At 42.6% G+C, this 22094-nt stretch overlaps 1 protein-coding gene across 6 annotated transcripts in view; it reads right to left on the bottom strand.

The window, feature by feature from the left end:
- Positions 1 to 22094, bottom strand: part of Esr1 (estrogen receptor 1) — a 356422-nt gene that overhangs the window by 214566 nt on the left and 119762 nt on the right. For all 6 annotated transcript variants that reach the window (XM_021220986.2, XM_021220984.2, XM_029533029.1 and 3 more), the window contains one exon: positions 2480 to 2670. In XM_021220986.2, the coding sequence (XP_021076645.1) occupies positions 2480 to 2670 (191 nt within the window). The remainder of the gene's footprint in view (positions 1 to 2479; positions 2671 to 22094) is intronic.

Here is a 22094-nt window from a genome sequence, read left to right as displayed (position 1 = left end):
GCGCCATGAAAACAAGCTGTCTCTACTTTTCCAAATGAACTCTAAACTTTTTTAAGATTGTTAAATGTGTCTCTCACCTTGTTAACTTCCCCTCAGAACATCCAGACAAATGCAGACTAAGTGACTACAAAATATGAATAATCAAAAGTTTAGGTTTAAAAGCCACCTATCTTAAAAATCCCCTTTCATAAATATTGACACTTAGATTATAGATACACAAGCAGGAATTAAATCATAGATCACAATAAGTCCACAAGCCAGATCTAGTCAGTTACCTATAGTTATAGTTATTTGGGTGTGTAGCCACTCCAATTTATTTGCACATTCTCTGCCATAACCACTCCCACTTATTTGCATATTGTCCCACACAGCTACTCTTCATTATTCCCACTTATCTGCCTATAGTACTGGATCCAAATGACTACAGCAAAAGCAATATGGCCATGCAAGAGCTAAAATGATGGCTATTTTGACCTTTTAAATAACAATCTTTCTGACCAGTGCTCTAAATAATCTTTGTTGATGAAAAAAAACCCAGTCCTACTAAATGACTTATCCAATTGCATAGCTGAGCATATCCACTAATCATATCTTGTGTGTGTGTGTGTGTGTGTGTGTGTGTGTGTGTGTGTGTGTGTGTGTGTGTCTGTTTACATGGTGGGGGGGGGACATGTGTGTGGAGGTCTAAGGCTGACAGAAAGTGCCTTCATCAACTGATTTTCAATTTATTTATTTACTGAGGTGGGAGTCTTCTGTTGAAAGCAGAGTATGCCAATCCTAATTGGTCTATCTATCCAGCCTGGGCCGGGTATCACCTGTCCCTGGGGCTGGGATTATAGGCAGAGGCTGCACCAGCCTAGCTTTTTACATGGACTCTAAGAATCCAAACGCGAACCTTCATACTTGTGTGCCAAGTGCTTTATTCACTGAGCAATTTCCCTAGAGTCCAAATTCCTGCTTTTAAAGGGCTACATTTTTTCATTGATGTGTGTGTGGGGGGGGTGTGAATGTGGTATAAGCATATGATTAGTGAAAATAATGATATTTTAAATTGTATGAAATCAAATAAAAAGTAAATCCACAAATTAAGATGTTTGCCAAAAGCCTGATAAAGTTTATACTAACCTAAAACAGATTTGAATTTTATTTTTCTGAATTAAAATGATATCAGGTGATAAAATTAATAGTTCGTGTGTGATACACTCAAACAGAGGTATATATACAAAGAGTTGCTATAGAGAATATCATTAATTTTTTTTTAGGAACACAGACAAAAGAGTCCAAGTCTTGCAGTAGAATTCTAAAAGATGTTGAAAGCAATAAGTGTCAAGGAAAATGCTTTTAAAATGGACCACATTGACCTCACAGGCTACTCTATTAAGATATGAACAGCTTTTTAAAATGTTCTTCCAACTGTGGAGGAAAGATAAATAGTGTGCACCATCCCCCGGTCGTTAGCCCATATCAGAGCAGTGAAGAGCAGAGGCAGAAAGTTCCTGAGAATCTCTTCTTGGGTCAGTGTCTATTAATGCGGCAAGTTCTGGTTTTCAACAAGTTCCTTAAGTCGGCATTTCTGTAGAAGGCACTGCAGCAGAAGTATCCTTCATAGCTCTACACTAAGCTTTATTTAAGCTCTAAAGGTAAAGAAGAGAGAAGAAAGAAAACTACCGCCACTGCTAGGGAAAATAAATAAGAATGCAAGAAGTCAAAAGTACCATCGGGCCTCTGTCCCTGTCAAGAGGGCTTTAGTACACACACCTTAGGGAGTAAAAATGACTGACATTTCCCAGTGGAATTCTGTATCATGTGACAGTACTGGCCTTTCTAAAGGAGAAACAGCATGTATCTGGTGGCTTGTCAGGAAAGCTGCACTTGTAAACTATACACAAAAAGGGACCAAGGGAGGCAGGCGAATGAGATGGTACAGTTGGTTCTTTATAACTACACAGTACCGACGGGGGCGTCCCTCATAAGGCAGCAGACATTGAGTCTGTTCATGTTAGCAAAAGGTCATGTCATCCATTGAGTCAAGAAAGAGATGTAGGGCAGGAAAAGAACAATTTGAATCAGAGTCCGTCTGGAGTAAAGATGAGAACAGAATATTTACCTGGACAAGGCCACACACATCACATAAACTTAGCTGAGAAAGAATAAGAATGTATGCCTGCCATGCCTGTCTCAAGCCAGAGACATTTCCCTGTACACTAGAGACCCAGCTGCCAATTCTTCTAGTGGAGTTGTTCAAAGCTGTCTGTATCTTGCCAGGGGGAAGCAGAAATCCTTCGCCACAACTTCCCTAGCATTACCACTTCTCCTGGGAGTCTGTGTCTTTTCCGAGTTCCCACCAAGGAGAACAAAGAGACTTACTAGATATCCGTGTTTTGTGCAAATAGCGCTGTACAAAGACCTTGTCTTCCTTTCTGTTTTCTGCTGGTTTTAGGGGCGTACACAGAGCAGTTTCTAGACAACACGCTATTACCTTGAATGCTTCTCTTAAAGAAAGCTTTGCAGCCTTCGCAGGACCAGACCCCATAATGGTAGCCAGAGGCGTAGTCATTGCACACTGCACAGTAGCGAGTCTCCTTGGCAGACTCCATGATCATGTTTCCTTTCTCGTTACTGCTGGGCAGTCTCTCCCGGCCATTCTGGCGTCGATTGTCAGAATTGGACCTGAGGGTGGGATGGGAGAAAAACAGCGAATCCATTAGCATGTGAGAGGCAAGCCTCCCTTCCCCTCTCAAGAGTGTGAGACCTGGGGGATACAGCAGACCCACTTGATTCTGACATTTGGAAATAATGATTCGTAATATGCACTGGTCTTCCATTGTCTCTTTCTGACACATGCAGCAGAAGGTGTTTGCCTGTTATATTAACCTTGAAGAAAAATTGATTTTTTTTTTAACAAACTTGTTTAAGAAATGGACTGCATACCCCAGAACAGATTACCCATAAAACAACAAAATGATAGCAGATTTCTAACAAACTTCATTTTTTCAGAGATCCATAATTAATTCAGAACCAAGAAAGACAAGTCTCATTCCCATTCTACACCATACGAAGGGTCTTCAGGAAAGAGAGACAAAGCCTACAGCAGCTGGCGGATTCAGAACACAGACCCAACGAAGACTCAAGGAAATTACACATAAGAAACTATATCAATTCAAATCCTTATGTTATTGTTATCGGGTAACCCAGGGCGACCGTTTTTGTTTTTTTTTTTTTTACAACTTGACACTGCAATCTGAAGATGTTTAAACATCTTCAAGTGTTCCACCATTCAAGCTGTGGGATGGGAAGAGCCTCAGAACACAGATGGTTATCCCAACCCTCAAAGCCTTCGTGAAAGGACCAAATCTCAGAAATGAAGCTGAACGTGCGTAGCAAGAAAGCTGAGCTCTAGAGGAACCAAGAAAATGGGGGAGGAAAGAGCTTTAAGAACCCTTTACAAAAGGAGTTGGCTTTCAGTATGTCAAATGGGGTAGAGAAATCCAACAAGAGAACTGCTCTTGTGGATTTGGGCTTGAGTAAAGGACTTTGAGGAGGGGAGAGCGGAGGCAAACACCCCTACCAGAACCTCATGGTCAGAGAACCGGTGGGGTGAGGGGTGGGGATGAAGGGAGGCCATTTTTTTTTTTGTCAACTTATATGAAGATTGGGATAGAGAAAATGAAAGAGTAGCTAAAAAGCAATCTAAGAAGACTCCCAAATGGGTCTTTGGAAGGAAAGAGATTGGCAAAGGCCCCACGCAGACTGAACATGATCAGACAGATGAAAATGACTTAAAAGAATCGGATATGCATAGCCAAGGCCCAGAATAGTGTCTGATATGGAGATTTCATTCACCAATATAGAGATTTTTATTAATTGTGTGAGAATTTCATACAATATATATTTTCATTGGATATTTTATTTATTTACATTTCAAATATTATCCCCTTTCCCAGTCCCCCCCCCAAAGAAACCCCCTACCCCATCCTCCCTCTCCCTGCTTCTATGAGGGTGCTCCCCCACCCACTCCCCCCCCTTCCTGCCCTGGCATTCCCCTAGACTGGGGCATTGAGCTTTCACATATTTTAAGATATATTTTATATTTATGTGTCTGTGTGTGGTCCATAGATGTGCAGGTACACCTGGTCAGAAGGCATTGGGTTCTCTAGAGGTAGGGCTACAGGTAGTTTTTAGCTTTCCAGTGCCGATGCTTGTTCTTTCTCTGAAAGAACAGCCAGTACCTTTAACTGCTAAGCCACCCCTCCAGCTCCCTAGGCAATGTATTCTGATCATATTCACTCACTGTCTACCATCTCTTCCCAGAGCATATCAAGGCCGCCTTTCCTACCTACCTAACCTGAATACTTTTTTTTTTTTGTATTAAACCTATCAAATCCAGTTTGTACTAGTCATGAACCCTTGGATGGGTGGTCATCCTTCTAAGTGTGGGCAATTGTCTTAACTACTTGTCTATTACTGTGAAGGGACCACTGTGACTTTACAAAAGAAAACATTTATCAGGGGCTCCTGATTTCAGAAAGTTAGTATCTGGGACCATCACAGGAGGCAGTAGGTAGGCAGGCAAGAATAGTGCTGGAGCAGTAGCTTAGAGCTTATATCTGATCTACAAGCAGGAGAGAGAGAGAGAGAGAGAGAGAGAGAGAGAGAGAGAGAGAGAGAGAGAAACACTAAGTAGAACGGTGTGGACTTTTAAAACCTCAAAGCGCATGGCCACAACCCTTCCAAGAAGGCCAGAACGGTTCTACAAACTAGGGACTAAGCATTCAAACATGTGAGTCTATGGAGGCCATTTTCATTCCGACTATCACAGCAACCTGCCAGGGGCCGTCCCCTTAAAGTTAGCTGACTCTCCCTTTCTCAGCAGCTATAAATTGCCGATAGCTCTTCAGCTAGGGGTAGAACTTCAGGCTGTCCTTCTATCCCATGCTTGGATGATACTGTCTAGCTTGCGCTTGTGTATGCTGTCACAACCACAATGAGTTTCTTAGGTGCCAACTGTTGCCTTCGGCTTTTACAATCTTCAAGTCCCTCTTCCAAAATGACCCACAAGCCATAGGAGAGGAGGTATGATACCAATGTCACACTTAGGGCTAAGAACGGTACAGTCTCTTATGCGCTGCATACTGACCAATTGTGAGTTTCTGTATTAATTTCCAATAACCATAGACAGAAGCTTCTCTGATGAAGGTTGAAAGATACAATAGCCTACCACAATAAGACTTAAGGACTGAATTTAGTACTTTGTCCCTTTAGAAAAATAGTAGAAAAGTTACCCACTGTGCCATATAACCCACAGAACACAGGTTCTTAACCCCAGTAATGGTGTCTGATATGGTTTTCATCTTGTCCAGCAGGTCTTAAATTCAACAAGAAAGTGTTTTTTTACTCCAGGGACATTTGTGCCACTACTGTGCCAATGAGCTTGTCTTACGGGGCTTGTAATGATTGTTGCTTTCAAGGTTTACAGCTGGGTAAGACTGGTGACGATTTTCCTACTCCAGTAGCTTGCATAGCAACTTCCAGCACTAAGAAAGCTAGGATGGAGACTCTAAGTTAGTACTGCTTGCTTTCCTCATATTCTATGACTCAAGGACTCAAGTGTGTGGTGTGCCGAGCAATAGGGTTTAATGTCAACTCTAGTCACTGGAGAATGCCAATAGCAGACACTATGTGAATATCTCTAAGCCCTCATGGCCAACACCTCCAAAAGAAGGAACTGGTTCACGGCACTGGGCTTTGTAATAATATATTTAAATGAATAAAAACAATGTTCATAAATGGTTGTGAAAGAGCTTGACAGATATTGTAGGTGGAAATGTTCATGTGAGACTTTCAAAGCCAACTAAGCTCCCAGGACTTCTTGGTTAAGAAAGCTCCTGTTTTCCCGCTTCATATCCCTACCATGTCCCAAATAGCAAAGCCACATGAACTCATCGGTCCTCCCCTCAAAGGCTTAGCTTTCCTTTCAGCTCCGATTTCATAACCCTCCCCTGCTCTTCCCCCCTCATTAATATTGTATACAATATTTTAATGGTTCGTAAACGACATCGGCCATAAAACTCACAAAACATTGGCTCCTTGGTTTGAGTCCATCTGAGTTGGCCAACTTTTTCCACTCTAAATAACTTAGCTCTGAGGCTGGCAGCCTCAGATAGGATTTCTTTACTTTTTAGTGATCCTTAGAGAGCATTGGCTCAAAGCTTCCAGTTCTTGTTCCTATTCTGTTACCCATCTCTTTCCATTTCATCGTCGTATTGTCAGCTCCCCTATCCACCGCAGATCTTTTTACTGTTTGTTTATTAATGTCTTATGGATGATTCAAGCCAGTAGGAAGCAGCTGCGATTATTTAAATTTAGACACTCATGCCTTGGGTGATGGGAGTAGATAGTGAACAAGCAGGAAATGGACAAACATATTGTCTATTATAGAGTACATTTATTTTTATGTGTGTGTGTTTATATGTACACGTGTATGTGCACACACATGAATTAAGGTACCTATGGAAGCCAGAGGTATCCTATCCAACCATGCCCAGAAGTGGAGTTACAGGCTTCTGTGAGCTGCCCACGATGAATGTTGGGTATCAAACTCTAGTCCTCTGCAAGATCAGTATATGATTTTAACTGAGTCTCATACCATATGGTTACAGGCAGTAGGCATTCAGTACAAGTTTGTTGAATAAACAACTGAATGAATGGCATACACAGGAAAAGAGATCTAATGTATCAAATATTCTCCCAACCATCTATATATAGTAAAATAGAGCTGGGATATATAGTAAAATAGTGTTTGGAAAACACAGGGTTTTGTTTTCCCTTGCTTTGTTTTGTTTTGTTTTGTTTACAAGCAGCTGGAAAAGAAACCTAGAGCCTGGGACTATAGGGGAAATCAAGAAAAAGTTAGCATGTCACAAACTCATAAAACTATAGAGATGATAATTTATTCCATCATTAACTACAATAAGATATACAAAACTCTCATAGAAAAGTAAACTGTTGTGGATACCTCATTCCTCCGTAAAATAAGGAACAAAATACCCATGAAAGGATATAGGTACAGAGACAAAATTTAGAGCTAAGATGAAAGGATGGACTATCCAGAGACTACCCCATCCGGGGATCCATCCCATCATCAGCCACCAAACCCAGATGCTAATGCACATGCCAGCAAGATTCTGCTGAAGGGACCCTGATATAGCGGCCTCTTGTGAGGCTATGCCAGTGCCTGGCAAACACAGAAGTGGATGCTCACAGTCACCTATTGGATGGAACACAGGGCCCCCAATGGAGGAGTTAGAGAAAGTACCCAAGGAGCTGAAGGGGGCTGCAACCCTGTAGGTGGAACAACAATATGAACTAACCAGTACCCCCTGAGCTCGTGTCTCTAGCTGCATATGTAGGAGAAGATGGCCTAATTGGCCATCATTGGGAAGAGAGGCCCCTTGATCTTGTAAACTTTATATGACCCAGCACAGGGGAATGCCAGGGCCAAGAAGTGGGAGTGGGTGGGTAGGGGAGCCGGGCAGGGGGAGGGCATAGGGAACTTTCGGGATAGCATTTGAAATGTAAATAAAGAAAATATCTAATAAAAAAAAGAAAAAAATGAAATTAAAAAAAAAGTAAACTGTATCAAAAGTAAAACACAGAATTAAAGACCATAGATGGCTCCATCTGGCCCTGAGAGACATGGAAACAGGAACAGTGGCATAGCATCGATCCATAGCTGAAGAAAACTAACTGGCAATACTTTAAACCGTGGCCCCTCCTATTGTAGTTGCCTGTGAGTCTGGGTTGAATGTTAAAAACAAAAAATAAAAAATAAATGAATCACACAGTTCTTTCCTCCATTAAATTGTCATGCAGTAAAAAAAAAAAAAAAAAAAAATATCTGCAGAGTGATTCTTTCACTGTCTATTAGATAAGTGGTGTGCACGCCATGATGCTGGGCTGCCTGCGTTAGCAAGGAGGTTTCCTGTCAATGACAGGCACTCAGCACTTGGATCATTTTAAGGAGGCCAGGGGTTACACAGGGAGTTTGATGGTAGTGAGACCAGAGTAATGCCCATGGGGGGGGGGGGGATGAGTGGATCCAGAACTGTAGCTGTCACATACCTCCAGACCACCATCACTATGCCAGGAGAGTAAGCCACCGCCACAGCGGCCCAACCCTCACCATGGACACAGGACCAGGAAGATCCAAGGCCATCACAACCAAGGTTGGGGTTTTATCAAAGTACTTCAATGAACAGGTACAGGTGGTGAGTCGAAAGTATGGAGAGTCTTGAGGATCCCTACCCAAGAGTAAAAAAAGAAGTAGCAGCTACTTGAGGTGGACACTGACCGGCCAAACTGAGGGAAAGGGGGGATGCTCAGAGTGAGGCGGTACCTGTAAACTGCCTAGACCTGAGAACAAGCCCCCAGGTTGCAGTTTTGGGGAGTCTCCCCCATTTGGGGGTGGGCTTTCTGATAATGCAGCTGCTTTTGAGTTACCACAGCTGCTGGTAAATATCCCACTGCCCGTACTCCTGTTAGTTGAGCCAATAAAAAAATTAAAAACGCATTAGTTCACCAAATTGGACAGCGGTGTAACCGTAACTAAGGTCTGGCGGTGGCTCTCTTGCTGGGGTGAATAGACTTATTTGAGTGTTACTGCTCCTCGGGAAATCTGTCACACAGCAGTTCATCAACAGGAAGGATGACACAAAGGAAGATGTTTTGTGCTCCAGATTGCCAGAAGGAAGTAGCTTGAGGTGCAGGAGATGGAGAGACTGGAATTTGCATCACAGAAGGAGAAAGGGACTTGCAGTCATAAGCCATAAGCCACCGGGAAGTAACAATGGAGCCAGCTGTAACCATTACAGACACCATCCATCCCTGACTCAGGTGAGCTGATCGCAGCTATTAACAGACAGCCATCCCTGCCTCAAGTGCCCTGGCTGCCATTACCAACAGAATGGCCAGATAATGAGGACAGGAAAAAGATGAGAGGTTCAGAGGACTAGTCCAACAACGTCCACCCGATCATAGACCAAGGCTCCCACCCTCCTGTAGGTAGAGACATCACAGGACTGGGACAGTGTTTCAGTCCCTCCTGCCAGAGGAGAATGATGAATCCTTAAGCCCAGTGTAGCCCAGTAAGACAACGTGCACAGAGCTTACAGACTGACGATGACTCTGTGGACGCTCTTCTCCCTGGCCAAAGGCAGCCTAGAGACGGGCACCAAGGAAGAGGATGAAAAACTCAGGATGGGACCGAAGGGCCATACCACTCTCTCACCGTGGTACTACTGAGACATCCGGAAACCAAGAGGGTAAACTGACAAAAGGAGGATACCTAGTGGCTGACCCATCCCACCTGAGGCTGCAGGGGACAGGAAGGAACACAGATCCGCCAACCATCTCTACCAACATCCATTCACCGTGGGCCAGCAAGAAGGAATGCAGATGCACTTCCAATCCCAGGGACAGACAACAACCAAAGACGACAGCCGATGACCCATGGGCTTGCTTTGTGCCTGGTAGCCATATAACACAACCATCTGCATCATCTATGCGGCACACAGCCTGCACTATTTTCATCTAGAGACATGTCTTTGGGTGTTAACAAACACACTCATTTCTTAAACCTTTCTCGGGTTCTAAATTGTTCCTAACTTGGTCCAGATGGATATTCTAAGAACTTCATTTTTGATGTGTAATAAAGGTTACAACCTGGTTTCTTTCTCTCTTCATTTTCTTTCAAAAAAAAGCCAGCAAAACTCAAGCACTTGTTAATGAAAGTCTTAAATCTTTAGGGAAGAGAAAGAGAGAAAACCTGCAGGTGGTGTGGGGATCTTGGGAAGGGGTGCTATCTCCAATACCCACATAGCCCAAAGAACAACTGCTCTGCGTTTTTATTTTTGTTTTTATAATTTGGGGGGAGGGGCTTCAATTAAATACACACAAGAAAATTTACTGCGTTAAGCAGCTCATGTGTAAAGTATGGTCATGTTGGTGCACAGTCTTTAGAATTGTTTCATCTCATAATACTGAGCTGCATGCATTAAATAATAATCCCTACTTTGCCCTTCCCCAGCTTCTCTCAGGCATCCTACACTCTGATTCAGTGGGTGTCAGGTTCTGGCAGCTGTGTCAGATGGAATCGAACAGTATCTGACTGGTTTGGTTCCGGCATAAATTGTATGTAGCGTCATGTCCTTCAGATCCCTTCACGTGAATACATGTGGTAGCATGTGTTACAGTTTTTCTTCCTTTTTTTTCTCAAAACAAGGTTTCACTACTTAGCTCTGGCTGTCCTAGAACTTACGATGTAGACCAGGGTGGCCTCGAACTTACAGAGGCCCACCTGTCTCTCCCTTTTATTGCTGAGATTAAACTCCTGGATATCATTTTTTTTTTTTTTTGGTTGTTGCTGTTTTTTGTTTGGGGAATAGACTCTAGTTCTCTATCCCAGAATGACCTTGAACTCATTATATAGCCCAAGCTGACTTCAGATACATGGTCCTACATCCTCAGCCTATGAATTAGAGGTATGCACCACTGTACTCAGCTAGAATTTCCTTCCCTTTTCAAACTTAACAATATACCACAGCATATACTTATTATACTTTTTAAACATATATATATATATATATGTATATGTGTATATACATATATATGTCAATATATTTGTATATATTATAATATATATTATAAACATTTATACATGTATAATATATTTATATATGTATTATGTGTGTCATTTCTACCTTTCAGTTATTGTGAATAATGCTGTTTGAACATAGCTATACAAATATTTCATCAAAATCCAGATTTTAATTTTCAGATATTCATAAACAGAATTCCTAGAACATAAGACAATTGTATGTTAGGGCATGGTTGCGGGTGTAGGGGTAAGTGCACATGTCTGCATATGCATGCGTGGGAGTCGGTAAGTGCACATGTCTGCATATGCATGCGTGGGAGTCAGCCTCGGGAACTGTCTCTTGGGAACCACCTACCTTGCCTCACTGAGACTTGGGACTTGCCCATTAGGATAGGTTGAGTGGCAGGAAAACCCCAAGGACCTACCTCCTCAGCACTGGAATTACAAACACATGACACCATGCTGGGGGTTACAGGAGTGGCAAGTGTTGAACTCGGGTCCCCATGCTTGCTCAGCGAGCACTTTACACTTTTCCTAGTCCTATATTTATAACGTATTAAGTATCTGTCATGAGTTCTTCCATAATGGCTCCGCCATCTTACATTTCCACCCGGCACAATCATCTCGTTGTCTCTAGCTGGCTCCTTATGGTAGTGATTTTTCCTGTCGCTCTTGTTGTTTGCAGTCATCCCAATGGATGTGAGGGGGAAATGAAGGGACTTCTAAGGTTTTATTTGGCACTAATCCCTCTCCTGCAACCACTCTTAATATTCAGAGCCTTGAAATAGCTTCTTCTTGTTCTAAACATCAGAGATTTGCCTGGACTTGGCCTCTTCTGCTAAGAGCTACATTATTCCTTCTGTTGGATGCCTTCCATTTCTCTTGCACTGCTTCAGCTCAAATACTGACTCAGCAAGCACTGACAGTAAGTAAATGAATCAATAAGCAGATGCGTGGCACAACCAGTTTCACAATATAAATGGAATATGTAAAAATCTGTGTCTAAGCTATGAGTATAAAAATAAACAGGAAAATTCTGGAGAGCTACAACAAATACCTGCTTGCAGCAATGTGTTTCTCATTAGACCTAACATTGAGATGACTCCAGAATACTAAAAACTCAACTGCGAACACGGCTAGAAAAGCAGAAGCCACACCAAAGAAGAGGAGGGAATGTTTGCTGTCCATTAGGCAATGTGTCAACCAAGATGGAGATCGTGCAAATAACATTAGCAATCACACTAAACTGGGCACAACCTTGTTCTAGAAAGATGTCATGAAACTTCAACTAGATCAGGGGAAAGAACAGAGGATAGTTTCCCATGGGTTGCAAATCCCTATGGCATCTTGCAGAGGTATTCCAGTTACTTGAATATCCCAAGGGTAAAATCAATAAAGCACAATGGTCTACATAGAGCTGTGTCCCCCGGGTGCAGAAATTGGCTTGATCGTCTGTAATGCAAAGCAGCAGAATGCAAATCTATATCTGGGATCAGAACTTATCACAATGCTGGATCATTAAGCAGCATCTATGTCTTGGAATAGATTTCATAAAAATGGCAGTAGGTAGATGAGTCTACAGTCAACCTGACCACAATGGTGGGTGCTGGAAAAGTCTACACCTTAGCGAGACCTAATCATATTAATGGGACATTGGAAGATGTGTACACTAGACTTGATCACAACAGTAGATGGACTGGCTAGTTTTATGTCAACTTGACACAAGCCAACAGAATCATGGACAGGGGATTATCTGAGTGCCTGTGGCTAGATCCAACCCAATAGACAAGCCTTGTGACAGGTCCTAGCCCCACCTCTTTCTGCTGATCACTACCCAGCCCTAGTCTGGGCACCTGTCAGATCTGGCATTGTCAGCCTCATATGTCCTTGGTAGGAAGTGTGTCAGCTATGTCGCCATCCATCTTTCTGTAACTCCCTCAGCTTCAGAGTCCCTGCCCACCTTGCTTTTCTTTATGTTCCTAGAAACAAAATCAGTTGTTCTTACCCTCCTCATGTTTATGTTAGGCTTTATCTTTCTAGATGGAAACCTCACAAACTCTAACCAGGTCTTTGGCCCTTTATTGTAATTAAAGATAAATAAATTGTTTAGCAAAATTGCTTTAAAATCTTTTTTCTTCTAATAGCCTTTCTCACTGAATAATCCAGAAATCTTTAAAGCATTGCAACAAGCCCAGCGATAAGGGAAGATGATAGTGGTAGTGAAAGGTGGACAAAAGCAAGAAAGAGGTCAAAGAAGAGGAAGAAAAAGATGAGGAGGAGGAAGAAGGGATGGAAAAGCAATATCATTCACCTACAGAAACTGGAAACCCACTTGCCTCGATTTGGTTGCACTTGTATTACATTATTTGATTTCTAAGTATTTTCAAGAGTTCATCCCACTGACAATATAATATAGTCAACATACTAAAAAATAATCTAAAAGCGTTTATACAAAGTCTAGAGAACAGAGTCTCTTGAACAAATTAAAGTATTGCATAAAAAATATTAATTGAAAAGATTTTCATTAATCCAAAGGAAAGTTTGAAACCCGGTGTAATCAAACGCTGCTATTTTTCCAACCATAAATAATAGTACCAGCTATTCAAAATCATTATTAATACTCCTCTAGCCTAGCCTTTCTAGTATTTATTTAATGCAGAAAGTCTTAGATTCCAGGAGAGATTTTCTTTTACAAAAGAACCAACAAGTGTCCACTCCTTAGAAAACAGTTTAATTGAATGCTATTAAAATAACTTCATGTTTTCTTATGAAAGCCATTACCCTGTTCTTTGTACACTCAAAATTCCCTCCACTTCCTCGACATGGCATTCATCACAGTTTCCAGTCCTACTGATAGATGACAACTGTAATATACAGTAATGTAGTAATAAATGTAAATATACATTCCTCTCATAAACAGTAAACTCCAATATGACACAAATCATGTCTTAGTTCATGTATTTTAAGTGACACACAGCAGGTTTTCAATAAATGCTTACCCCTCCTGTATTTAACCCCCTGTCATATTTAATAAACTCTTTTTCAAAATACTCTTTCTATTCCTTGTTTTTGCTCATGTCTCAGACATCAGAAATAAAGTTTGAATTGTAATTAATGACCATTTACCTCCCAAATTCTCCCTGCCAGCTACTCCACACTGAATTGTCACAATCATTTCCTATACCATATAGGTAAGGAAGTCATGGACCAGCTTTAGAAAGATTAAAATTCTAGGAGTGTCTGGAACATACATATACAAAAACTCTCACATTTCTGCCTATGTTCTTAGGACTGTTAGAAACCAAGGGAAGGCAAGTTTTAAAATAATCATTAAAATCATTAGCAGAATTCATGCCAATTCCTGATTTTTCTGCTCTATCCAGCACTGTTCTCTGTTGTTCTTAAGATTTTATCACATCCACCTCTGACATAGCTCACCTTATGCTCCTTCTATTCATCCCATCTTCCCCAAGAAAGCGAAGTTTTGGTTTTACGTCATCCCTGAGACCGCCCTAAGCACTCCAGATCACACTGTCTCCTCACCTGAATTCTTATATTCCTGATGGCCCTCGCCAGAGCTCCTCATACCTATGTGGAGAGCTTCCCCCTCCTCACCCAACCCACCTCTACATACTTTGTGATTTGCTCTTCCCTGGCTAGGCTTCTAAATGACAGGACCAGGGCTCTTTCTTCAAGTCTTTGCCATTCTCAGTCAACATATGATCTTTATAGGAACTAAGATGTGTGCGGTCAGACCCATTGCCCTCACACGCCTTCTTCAAGGCCTCAGACCCATGGGATAATTGTGGAATTTTGTCTGCTCTTCATTGAATGACCCAACGATCTCTAGCATAATAACAAAGCAGAACCCGTGGCTTCTTCAGACAGACAGCTTCTTCTCCTGCCTTCCGTGTGGTCCTACAATCTGCTAAGGATCTGAAATCTATTGTTTCCTCTACCTGGACCATCTCACTCCTGGGTAATTCTAAGGTACCATCCTTTCTGGGCTCAAGTTTGTTTCCCTTCAAAGAGCTCAAGATCCATTGGCCTCTTTTTCACAGCTCTTAAGGCTTCCTCTATATCTCAGGATTTTACCCTTCCTTATTCAGACATTCAATGGGTTCCCACCAGACCATAAGACAAGGTCTTTTCAAGATGTGAAAGTAGTCTGTCTCCTGCCTGCCTTTGACAACACCCCTCACCCCACCTCACTCACCCAGCTTCAGATGCAGGCACACTGATGCAGCTAGACCATCAATTCCGATTTCACATGCCCACGCTCTACTCTGCAACCTACTCCTCCCCCCCCCCCGTTGTGGGCCAGCACCCACCGCCTCCCCACAGACACTTTCCCAGCCCCTCCACACAAGACTCCTTCTTACCTTCTATGCTTTTACTAGCTTGTCTCCTAAACAGAACTGTCAGCTTCCCCACATCCAGTCTGACCTAAGCATGTTTATTTTATCATCTGTTTTTCTACTTAAAATGTGAACTTCATGTCTCCCGGTACTTTAGGAAGAGACACAGAGAAACAAGTGTCAATAGGTCATGAGATTGATGAGCCCATCCTTGGTGGGTTTATTGATTATATGTTTGATGGCATAGCCATTACCTTCATCGTGACGGATAACATGGTTACTACACTTGCCGAAGAACCACAGCTGAGCTTTAGTGCATGACACACAGTTGGATGACTAATAAAGATGTGCGACTTGAAGGAATGTGGCTCACAATGATTATCCTCTTGTGCCTTCCCAATTCCACATCTACAGCACTCCTGTCTCACACATCTGTCGTGCACCTTATAGCAAGAGTGAAATTTCTACAATGGGAAACGGACCCCACTCGGTCTTCATCCCTGTGCCCTTGTCAACTATTATAGGACTTCTTAAACTCTTGGGTGAGTGGGTCCCAGGAACTTTCTGTTCTTTACAGGTACAGATTAGTCCGATGATCTTGGTTGTTCACGTTCCTCCTGAAGTCCATGAGGATGACAAGATTGTTCTAACCACAGCTGCTTCTGAAGCAAGGCAACCCAGTCACAGAGAAGGGACCATAACGCCAGTCATGCAGTCAGTGAACTCTGGAGTTAAGGACCAAGGCTGTCTGAACCCAGAGGCCCAGGATACTCCACAAACCACCATTCTTGGGAGCTCCACCCAAAGGCATTGCAAGCCAAAGGCAAAAAGTGCACATCTGGAAACAAGGTCATTGCCTCGGAGCTCATCCACAGACTCATAAATCCCATCAGTAATTGCCTGTAATTATTTGTTACAAGGCCAATAATACGTTCTGAGAGGAAAATGTTAATTTAATTTCCAGAGCAAAGGTTGAAAACTCTATTGAGTTCCATGAAAATGGAGTTAGGGACCTGAGATGCATTGATGCATGCCTCAATGTTTCCTAAAACGGAATTTTAAAATAAACCATATTATTTCGTGGTTTTGAGACATGGTTTTTCAGTATAACCCTGGATGGCCTGGTGCTTGCTATGTAGCCACAGTTGGTCTTAAACTCATGGCAATCCTCCTGCCTCAGCCTCCTATGTGTTCGAGTAACATGTATGCCCACCTATACCCAGTTTGGAAAATAGCTCTTTTAACTCACAAGCACATAGAAAATGGTGTGCCATTAATGCTCACAGGTAAGAGTTCTAAAAGTCTTTATGCACAAGGCAAATTAGCATTCTCCATTCAAAAGTAAGGCTCTTTATGAAATGTCAAGAGGTTTTTCCCACTCACTTAAGAAAAATGTCTTCACCCCAAAAATACAAGCAAGTGTTGATTTTCCATACTAATGGGAAACAAGAGTCGCCTGGTCTCAAGTTCCCTGAAAAATCCCATTTGCTCAATATCTTTTTATCTTTTTGTCACTTACTAATGTGTAACCAAATGACCCAATTTGAGTTTCATCACCTGCCCTTTCTCACTCACACCAATCTGTTACAAGCGCTAATGAACGGCAAGGTCCAGAAGCCCAAAGAGGCAAGAATCAGGCTGTGCAGAAGACACAAAGGAGGTAAAGTAATAGAGAGAGAGCACAGCAGTTTGACTCAGCACCTTCCTTTTCAAAGAGTTAAAAAGTCTGATTTCCAGTCTAATCTCCACAGGTAATGTGATATATATTAGAGGAATAAATTTGTGTTTGTGCTGGGTTATTAAGAAACCCACTCACCTATCGACAGCACTGAGGGGAAAGCTGCGGATGATGAGCCAGGAATGGTCAGATGTAGGAAGTAAAGGGAAAGGGGGGACAGGAAAGGCAGAGAACGTGAAAGAAACAACGAGAAGCTTCCGCCTCAGGAAGCAGGTCACAGAATCCTGGAAGCCTGGGTTCCTGGGTAAATTCACATACAGGCAGAGTCCTTGAGCATCTGTACTTAGATACACACCACCAACGACCCAAAACAGCCCCTTTTAATCACTGGCCTCCTGCCTGCTTTTGAGGGCGAACTATAAATCATTTTATTTATAATCCCATCGAGGGGAGAGAATCAATGTGTCATCACATAAAAGTTCACACAAGCATATCCAGAATTGCAAATGGGAATTTTTGCTTTTTTAAAAAAAAAAAAATCATTTGGGAACCTGATGACATCAGAGAGTCTGTGGCTGCAAGTGTGACCAACTTCAGGACACAGCAAGAAGGGCAATGGATGGGGATGACCAAGTTCTAGTCAAAGTTGTCAAGGTCTAGACAGAAACCTATCCAATAACAGCTGTACAACATAAGCAAACCTCCCTAAACCTCATTCTATCTTTAAAATGAGAGGTTACAACTGTGTTTCCTAAATGCCTTCTGGCACCGCATGTGTGTGAGTGAGCTTCTCTCCCATGGCTCTGACCAGCAGGAACAGCTGCAGCCAGCTAGAATTTATTCAATGAGCCCCAGGAGGGTACAGCCCATTTCTCAGAATTCTTTCCTAAGAGTAACAAAGTGCATACAAGAGCTTGGGAGGAGAGGAGAATGTCACAGTTAAGTCTTCTCGTGACTCCTCCGACCGGTGACGACACCACTACCCAGGCCAACACAGGTGACTGTCAGGAAGAACCATTCTGTTAGCAACTGATCATAAGACTGACTCTGACATGGGTCACTTTAGCAACAGGGGGCAAGAAAAGGAAACTAAACCTGAAGGGAAGGCTGACATGAAGAAGGAAGGAAGGGATCCATCCGAGTCACATGGTTAGTAACTTCTAAAGACTCAGAGAGAGTGGTTCAGAAAATCCTGCTAAATAGGTGTGACCTACCAAGTTCTGTTTTTATATAGTTTTCTCCTGGATGTAGGGATTTTGAGAAGGCCATGGGGCCACATTTACTATCTAACCTCTCAGTCTTTAAAGGACTACAACAGAGCATGTACTATAACAGAACGGAATCCCAGTGAAATACATTCAGCAGACTGACTGGCTGCCTCCTGCATAGGATCCCAGAGTGAATCTGGAGCCCTGCACATCGCTGTGCAGTGGAATTGAGCAGGCGGTGAAGCTGCAGCCGAATGCCATCGAGTCTGACATGCGCTGACATGCGCTCTGGGCTCACAAGCCCTAGGAAAGGATGTTCCTGGCAGAAAGCAACAAGAGCCCAGGCGTGCAGTGCGAGAAACAGCAGCTAATTGTGGCAAGACTGTGACATGTGCAACTGGAAGGTGAAAGGGACACTGGGAACATGAACTTGGAAAAAAGGTTGAGATGTTCTTTAAAAACACATTGTTTTTCCTAAGTTGTAGAGATAATCATCACAAGTCCACACATCAGCCCAACCTTCGCTCACTGTGACATCTAACTAGTAAGCCCTGTGCACACCTGTCTGCAGGTGACACCATCTATCTGTAAACAGTTCCTGGTTACACTGGAGTACCTCACTATGTCTTCTGAGAATCAAGCAGGACTGTTTTTGTTATTGTTATGCCAACAGGGAAACATTTTTTTCCCCCTTTGAACTTGATTTTGGTAGAGACTGTAGGAAAAACCAAGGAAGCGTAACTTTCAGTGTTTAGTCTCGACTTCCACATCTAAGAGAACCCTCTGTGCCTACCTCCAGGTGCCAGAGGACCTGGTCTGTGATTCTGTAAAGAACGCGCTTTGCCACAGGAAGAACCATTCTGTAAGCAACTGATAATGAGACTGACTCTGACATGGGTCACTTTAGCAATAGGAGGCAAGATATCTGAACTGTTGAGGAATCTCTTGTTCATTCTGTGCCATACCTGATCCATACTTTTCTCCACAACCCTGTGTGTGTATCAGACCTCTTCCCAGCCAGTCTTCATGACTTGGACAGGGCCATGATCCCTAAGTTACACTTATTGTGGCTTCACTACCTCAGGTCTTCTTTTCTTCAAATCCCCACCCTCCATCACTGTTGATAGAGTCCGGGAAACTAAAACTATTTCAAGCCTACAAAAAAACCTTCCCTTCTTTTTCTTTGCTTCATCAGGTCATTCTTCTGGTTTTCTTTAGCTTTTCCCTTTGCAGGGCCCAGAACAGTGCTTAGCGTACAGTGCCTAGTCAATCAATACAAGCTAAATGCACTGTGAGAGTGAATACACTGTTATCCACCCATTGAAGCTGGCTGGAGACTTTGGAGTATCAAGCAGGTGTAGCGGGGGCATGTCAAACAAGCTCTGTCGATCACTGTAGATCAGCCTGCTGACAGGGACTTTAGTTGCTCTCTGACAGGTAAGAGGAAGGAGCCTGTGGAATGCCCAGGGAGTCAACAAACTTAATAAAACAGGGAAATTTTTTTTTGAGCTTGAAGAACAGCAGCAAATAAAGTTATCCTACTTTGGATAACTTTTGTTGCTTAGCACCACCACCACCACCACCACCACCACCACCACCACCCCAGCATAGATTCCCACAGCCTAACCAGTCTCTGCGTCTAAAACAAACACCATCTTTCTAGACAGTATCTTCTGATGGGTTTATCCACACAATTGTATCAGAAGCAACAAGAAGCCTTCTAGCGTAAGAGCATAGATTCCCACCTCCCACTTCTGTTCTGTCCAGCCGTGCTCAGAGGAGAGTCAACATCAGCAGTGTGTGTCCTTCTTGCTCTTCTACATGACAATCATTACAAACCTTTTATTAGGTCATAAGTCTCTTATAGTCCAATAAGTTACTTCTGCAAGCTGTAAAACGTTACAAAGCCCAGAGACAAGCCCGACAAGAGTTCTTAGATTTTATCTTCTCCCTCCCCGTATTTTCTTTGGATTTCATTATCTTCCCCAATTCCAGTGTTTTCTTGAAAGGCAGCTCACATGTGGGGCCAATTACTCACCTGTGAGCCACTGGGCTGGGTGACTATGGGCTGAGGCCACATGTTTTCTGAGCACCTGGAAACCACGGTGGCACACATCCAGCCTTAGGCCAACTTTATTTCCCAGAAATGTCTTGGAATGTGTTTCTGGGAACCCTTTAACATCCTTGCATCAGAACAGAGTCAAAGAAGCTATCTTGGAGTTCCGTCTCTCTGTGTTTTTATCAAAAAGATTTCAAAAGAGAACCAGCCAGAGAAAACCACACAAGGGTATTTACTGGGTCTGTACCCCAACAATTGTTACTTTTGACTGTGGCCATGATTTGCCTACTAACCCCTCTGTGCACGGGGACTCTCCCACACTTATATGCCTGTTTGCACACATGCAGCAATTCAGACAGCAAGTTCCCTCTCAAGCCACAGGCAAGCTCAAGTTCTCCAACCATAGGCCAACCAACTCAAAGTGTGACAAACCAGACAGGCAGGTGAAGGCTGGGAGTGCTGGGTTCATCAGTGCCTCGTGGAGAGAAATGTGTGTTCCTTTCCCATAAACACTTGTTATTGGGGGGGGGGGAATCAGAGATTTTCTTTCTGAGATGCTATCTTATGAAATCTAATAATTGGGCAAAAAATAAGATAACTGCCCTATGACGACTGAAAGAAGTGTTTCTACAGTGTTCGGTGACATTCACAGTTACAAGCAAGGCCTCTTTTCCAGTCCCTGTCCCTTGATTTCTTTCACCAATTATTGTAATATTTTCCTTATACTTTACTTACCTTTATAACTATCAAAGTAACATACTTATCAGGATTTATCATTAACTGAAGACCATGCTTGATGTGGGTCTGTGTTTACTCTCAATAAGGGCAAAAATGAGTGGGAAATTCCGTATCAATATGCCTTGAAAAATGTCCCCCATAGACTCAGGTAAAAGGAGATAGAAAGTTCTGTCTAACACAAAAGATGTGCACACACACATACACGCATACACACACACCAGGATTCAAAGCCCAAACACAAAAAATAGACCATTCAAGAAAGGTTGTCAATTTATCTCCATACAATAACAAATAAAATATAAGGCAATGGTCAGATTGGAATTTCAGATTTTTTAAAAAAATAATAATAATAATTTTTCCATAAACTGTCACATGAGTCATAGTTTGCAAGTTCCTCATTACTTATCTGAAATTACAACTTGCATTTGATCTAGAAGCCCAGAGTATGACAGTTTTAAGGAAGGCAATAAAGATGGGTGGGCCTGCTGCAATTACATACTTGAGCTCTCAACAGTAGAAAATGTTAACGGTAACATGCTTACTCATTATTTTCTCCAACAAAATCCCATCTGAGTGATGAACGTACACCCGAGCCAGTGGTTTGTGACACTAAATTAATGTTCACCTATTTACTGTACTTATCGCTGTGGTCTACCTAGGTTAAGTTACTGTATTTACCACTTTACTGTTGTATACACACACACACACACACACACACACACACCATGGTCAAAAGCAATCCATGGAAGAAAGAGTCTATTTTCCTCTAGGTGTCAGAGGTTTAAGAGCCCACTGTGACAGGGAGGCATCACCAGGAGCCTAAGGAACGGCTGGCTGCAGGAGTGCCAAGTCAAGAGACATCATCTTCAACATAACACAGTGCAGAGGCAGAGGATATCTATGAACCCTCAAAGCCTGTCGTCTGCCAGTGACATACTTTCGCTAACGAGGCTGCCGAACCACCTCCCCAGATAGTGCTATCAACTGGAATCCAAGTATTTAAGTACCTGATTCTTTAGGGAACTTTTTTTTTTTTCATTAAAACCACCACAGTTGCCAAAAAGACATTTCACTAGTGAAATCCCATGGGACTCTTGGGTTTCATTTTCTTTTCTCGCCTTCTGTCTATCTGTTTGTATCATCCTTTAGTAGAACCCATTGGAAAGCTTTAGCCTAGCCTCTGGAGGTATAGCCAGCTCAACTGCTAGAAGTTCTGGCTAGCATACAAGAGGCTTGCTCCCCAGTACTGCATAAATAAATGTGGTGGCAACTGCCTGTAATCCCAACACTGGCAAGGTAGAACTGGGAGTTCAAGATTATGGTTGACTACATAGCAAGTTCAAAGCTATCCTAGGCTATATGAGTGAGACCTTTTCAGGAGGGAGTAGGGAGGGGAGGG

This window comes from Mus pahari, chromosome 21 (genome assembly GCF_900095145.1).
Source record: "Mus pahari chromosome 21, PAHARI_EIJ_v1.1, whole genome shotgun sequence".
Taxonomy (NCBI): domain Eukaryota; kingdom Metazoa; phylum Chordata; class Mammalia; order Rodentia; family Muridae; genus Mus; species Mus pahari.
Note: the sequence above shows the minus strand (reverse complement) of the source record. Positions and strands in the feature narration are given on the sequence as shown.